Source organism: Ctenocephalides felis, unplaced genomic scaffold (assembly GCF_003426905.1).
Source record: "Ctenocephalides felis isolate EL2017-DRISC unplaced genomic scaffold, ASM342690v1 CF-g0.4_SCAFFOLD_01170, whole genome shotgun sequence".
Taxonomy (NCBI): Eukaryota; Metazoa; Arthropoda; class Insecta; order Siphonaptera; family Pulicidae; genus Ctenocephalides; species Ctenocephalides felis.
Window position 1 is genome coordinate 7,033,286 of NW_020537324.1, and position 3,937 is coordinate 7,037,222.

The 3,937-nt window shown below is 31.3% G+C and overlaps 2 protein-coding genes across 2 annotated transcripts in view; one reads left to right on the forward strand and one right to left on the reverse strand.

Annotated features, from left to right (window-relative positions):
- Positions 1-1,052: 1,052 nt before the first annotated feature.
- On the reverse strand, positions 1,053-2,400 carry LOC113366102 (epithelial discoidin domain-containing receptor 1-like). Its single transcript, XM_026607654.1, is given in 4 exon segments — positions 1,053-1,477; positions 1,480-1,496; positions 1,624-1,923; positions 2,387-2,400. Coding segments are annotated over 4 exon segments (756 nt in total).
- A 947-nt stretch (positions 2,401-3,347) lies between these two features.
- Positions 3,348-3,937, forward strand: part of LOC113366103 (epithelial discoidin domain-containing receptor 1-like) — a 15,030-nt gene continuing 14,440 nt past the window's right edge. The window contains exon 1 of the mRNA XM_026607656.1: positions 3,348-3,351. Within this exon, the coding sequence (XP_026463441.1) occupies positions 3,348-3,351 (4 nt within the window). The remainder of the gene's footprint in view (positions 3,352-3,937) is intronic.

Below are 3,937 nucleotides of genomic sequence, written 5' to 3' on the forward strand. Positions count from 1 at the left end.
ATTATCCTTAGGTATAAATTTTACAACTCATAATGCAAGTTCTCAGCTTCTTAATTTTGCAGCTTACAATAATTTTGCCTTTGTGATAATTGGTTAATAAATATTTTTGATTTAAAATTTTAAGATTTAAATAAACGAAAGTGCTCTTACGTATCACATTTTATAGTTAAAACTAATATCTAATAACAATGTAAATAATAATAAAAATGCGTTTACCCTAGTGTGTAATTTCTAATGTTTGATTATCGATTTTTTTATACTATATCATAATATTGATCGGTCATAGATAAAATTATAAATTTGATAGTATTTGTATTGCATAGATATTTGTTGCTTTATTGTAGAAGCATTATGTTTAAATAATATTGATAAATATACTGTATATTATATTTTATATTCATTTTCTATTGATTTCTTGCGGTTAAATCTCGGTCTCTAATCCTTAACATTCATTATATATTAATTATTGTTAAATATCTATAAATCTAGCTACATACGCTAACACAGTTCTTATAAGAGATATATAATACACCCTGTATAATATTTACAAAACGTACAATTACATTATCGATTATTACATTTTTTACTTACAAATAACTCACGAGTTCTAAATCGTCGTGTATAAAATATTAAATTTTCAAAATTAATTTCATGTTACTTATTGTTCCCATTCTTGTGTTATTATTTATAAATATTGGTTTTTCATATAGTTTTATTTTTAGTGCCGTATTTTATATAATTTAAAGTTAGGCAACGCTCGTAAAGCTATTAATAAAATGCAAAAATTATTAGAATTTCAAAATATGATAGATTTCTAGTCGTTCATTATTTCATTTTACAAGTTATTATCTAAAACATGATTTATACTCTATGTCGAATATTAATACTTCTTCAATTCACACGGAATTTTAAAATGAAATAAAAATATAAGCGTTGTTTATTGATTTTAAATTTACTTTCAATAATGTGCTTATACATTTAAAACTGTTATACTTTGCTTTATAAACAAAGCGACTGTAAATCATTTATTTTATCGATTGCAATTATCCGTTTCACGAAACTGGTGTACTGAATCCTAAGAGCATCCTCTGCAAAAACAAGTGAATTTCCCTAAAACTAGGCCTTTCACAATCGCTCCTTCGCCAACATTCCAACATCAAATCATAAATATCTTTACTCGCATTCATCGGTTTCGGAATGAACACGAATTGTCCATCATCTCTGTCCATGTGGGACAAATTCTCCACGACTTGTGGATCTGTAAATCCTTCATAAGGCTGTCGTCTTGCTAAGTTCAGGATTTCGGACAGTGTGACAGCAAATGACCAGACGTCACTTTTGGTTGTGTATCGGCCTAAAAAGACAGATTCCCAGGCGATCCATCTGATCGGTAAGGGCATTGATCCGTCCACTTTGTAGTAGTCGCCGGCATACAGTTCGTTGTCCGTGCCGAAGTCAGAGATTTTGATCTGGTAACCTTTCCGACGAGACAATTTCTGAAAAAAAGGAAAAGACTCAAATTAATAATAGAAAGGTGTAATACAAATATTTTAGTGTTGCCCTGATTGGAAACACTGCCAAAAATATTATAAAACTACGTAAATTCTTCATTATTATCCTTACCTTGTTGCCAAATCCCTGTGCACAAAATTGAGGCTCTCCAAATATCTCATCCCAGCAGCGATTTGTGCTGCCATATGCAGCAGATGGTGTGGTGTCAACACCTGACCAGATGCCAAATGAGCAGGAGGTCCTTCTAATGCTCCTGGACCAGTGGAAGCTAACAAGAATGCTCTAAGATCACCAAGTTCTAAATATTCTAAAACGACGGCCAAAGGCTCATCCCAGCAGGCTCCTAAAACACGAGCGATGTGAGGGTCTTCCAGGGCTCCTAAGATGCGGACATCCCGGTGGAAATCGGCTCTGGAAAGAAGAAATAGGAACTTGTAATATACAAACAATAGGCAACGTAGTTAATAATAAAATGCATCTTCACAAATGATCAATTTAGAAGATCAGAGCAAAAAATGAATGTTTATAACATTGATATTTTCAAGCTTTGAATATTTCTGATATGAGTCAGTTATTGATATGAGAGCCATAATAATTATTGTACTTTTTTAAATCAGACTTAACCAAGATTATCCAGTTAATAAAGCATGAACAAAACAATACTTTATCAAACGCACAATGATATTTCCATTCCGATTATTTATGTCCTATTATGTACGATGACAAGTTCAAGAAACTTGCTCTTATATATAAATCAATATATCTAAAGAGAAAAAAATCTCCACTCGGTCAGAAATAAACCTTGTATAAGACCATTAAACACATATCGTACTCGGTCATAAATTTTCACTGACAATTTTCCTCGTAAAAGTACATTGATTTTCCCATATTTCTGCGATGTCATGAGATGTCCGGTTCCGTATATTATATATATATATATATATATATATATATATATATATATATATATAATCAAAATTCAAAATTTTATTTGCTATACATTAACAATTTATTTGAATTAAAATAAAATCTTAGCCTTGAAATATGTGGTAAAAATGTTCTTACTTTAATTTAATCAATGTTTAATTTAATTCTTACCAATTAAATTGAACATTGATAACTTATTTTCAATCAAACTGTCTGTTTTTATTTGTGAATTACCTACATGATTTATTAAGAATTACGTTTATTTCATCATACATCAACGTCTATATTTTGCGGAATCGGGAGTGAAATATTTACTGGTGGCTGATCGTTGAAAAAAGGGGAAAAATCCACCAAACATGACGTTTTTGCCTTCAAAAAAAGCCAGACTCTCTCTTAACTGCAGAAAATTCGTCATTGTATGAGGGAAATCACGACAGACGGTGCACAATTTTTTTCCGTTGTTCTGATTAATGATTTCCTTGCATTTGATGGCCGTGTAATTGAAATTTCGCAGGGACGGGGTCGAATTTTTGTTACAGCGAAAGGTTTTTATGGGCAATTTAATCGTATTTATCGGTTTGTTTTAAATACTTTCTTAGATACAATTATTTTTCTAATTAAGAGGAAAGTTGGTTTATTGGGTGTTTGATGTGAAACATTAAGTGAGCGAAAGAAAAAGACAGATTTACACTACAATGTACATGCTCTTAAGATAATTAGGCACATCACTTTTGTACTACATAGCAACTTTGCGTTCTGATAATTGATCAATAAAAGTTCCAATATATATAAATATTTGTTGTCATTGACACCCCACCGCTGCCACCATGTATGATTCACTACATTCTGCGTAGTTTGTATTCTGACCGTTATAGTGGTTTATATTTTTATCTGTAATTACTACGACGATGGGTAGATACCCCTTACAGTATATATATATATATATATATATATATAATATTACAGAAATTTTCATCTTTATATCAATTTGATTGCTTCCTTCGGAATCCCTTGCTCCGCTATTGGTTCTGTGTGCTTTTCATAGAAAATCGCGAATTGCTATTATTTTTTTCTACTTTCCAGTTTCTCTAAAAAGTAAAATATTTCCATCGGTCCAATAACGACGTCTACGGTGCACATATTATGTAATTTAATAATACTATTATATGTGCGATATGGAGTGCTCTTTGAAAAGGGCTTCATTGAAAATATTATTAGCGTTATGAGAGCTGAATACAAAATGTTGGTACGGAGAAATAAAATCGATTCTCGCTTGCAATTCAATTCCACTTCACAATTTATCCATGAAATAGACGGCCAATTATTTAAAAACGAAATATAAAGCCTGTGCCTCTGCGCTAAAACACAACTCGACGGTCGGGCACGTCCCGGCTATTTGCGCGTGTGGAAGAAAAAGACTCACGGCTCGGTAATTTATCGATACGTTATATAAATATCAATATTTTGTTCGTGATTATTTTCGAAATTGTTACTACTT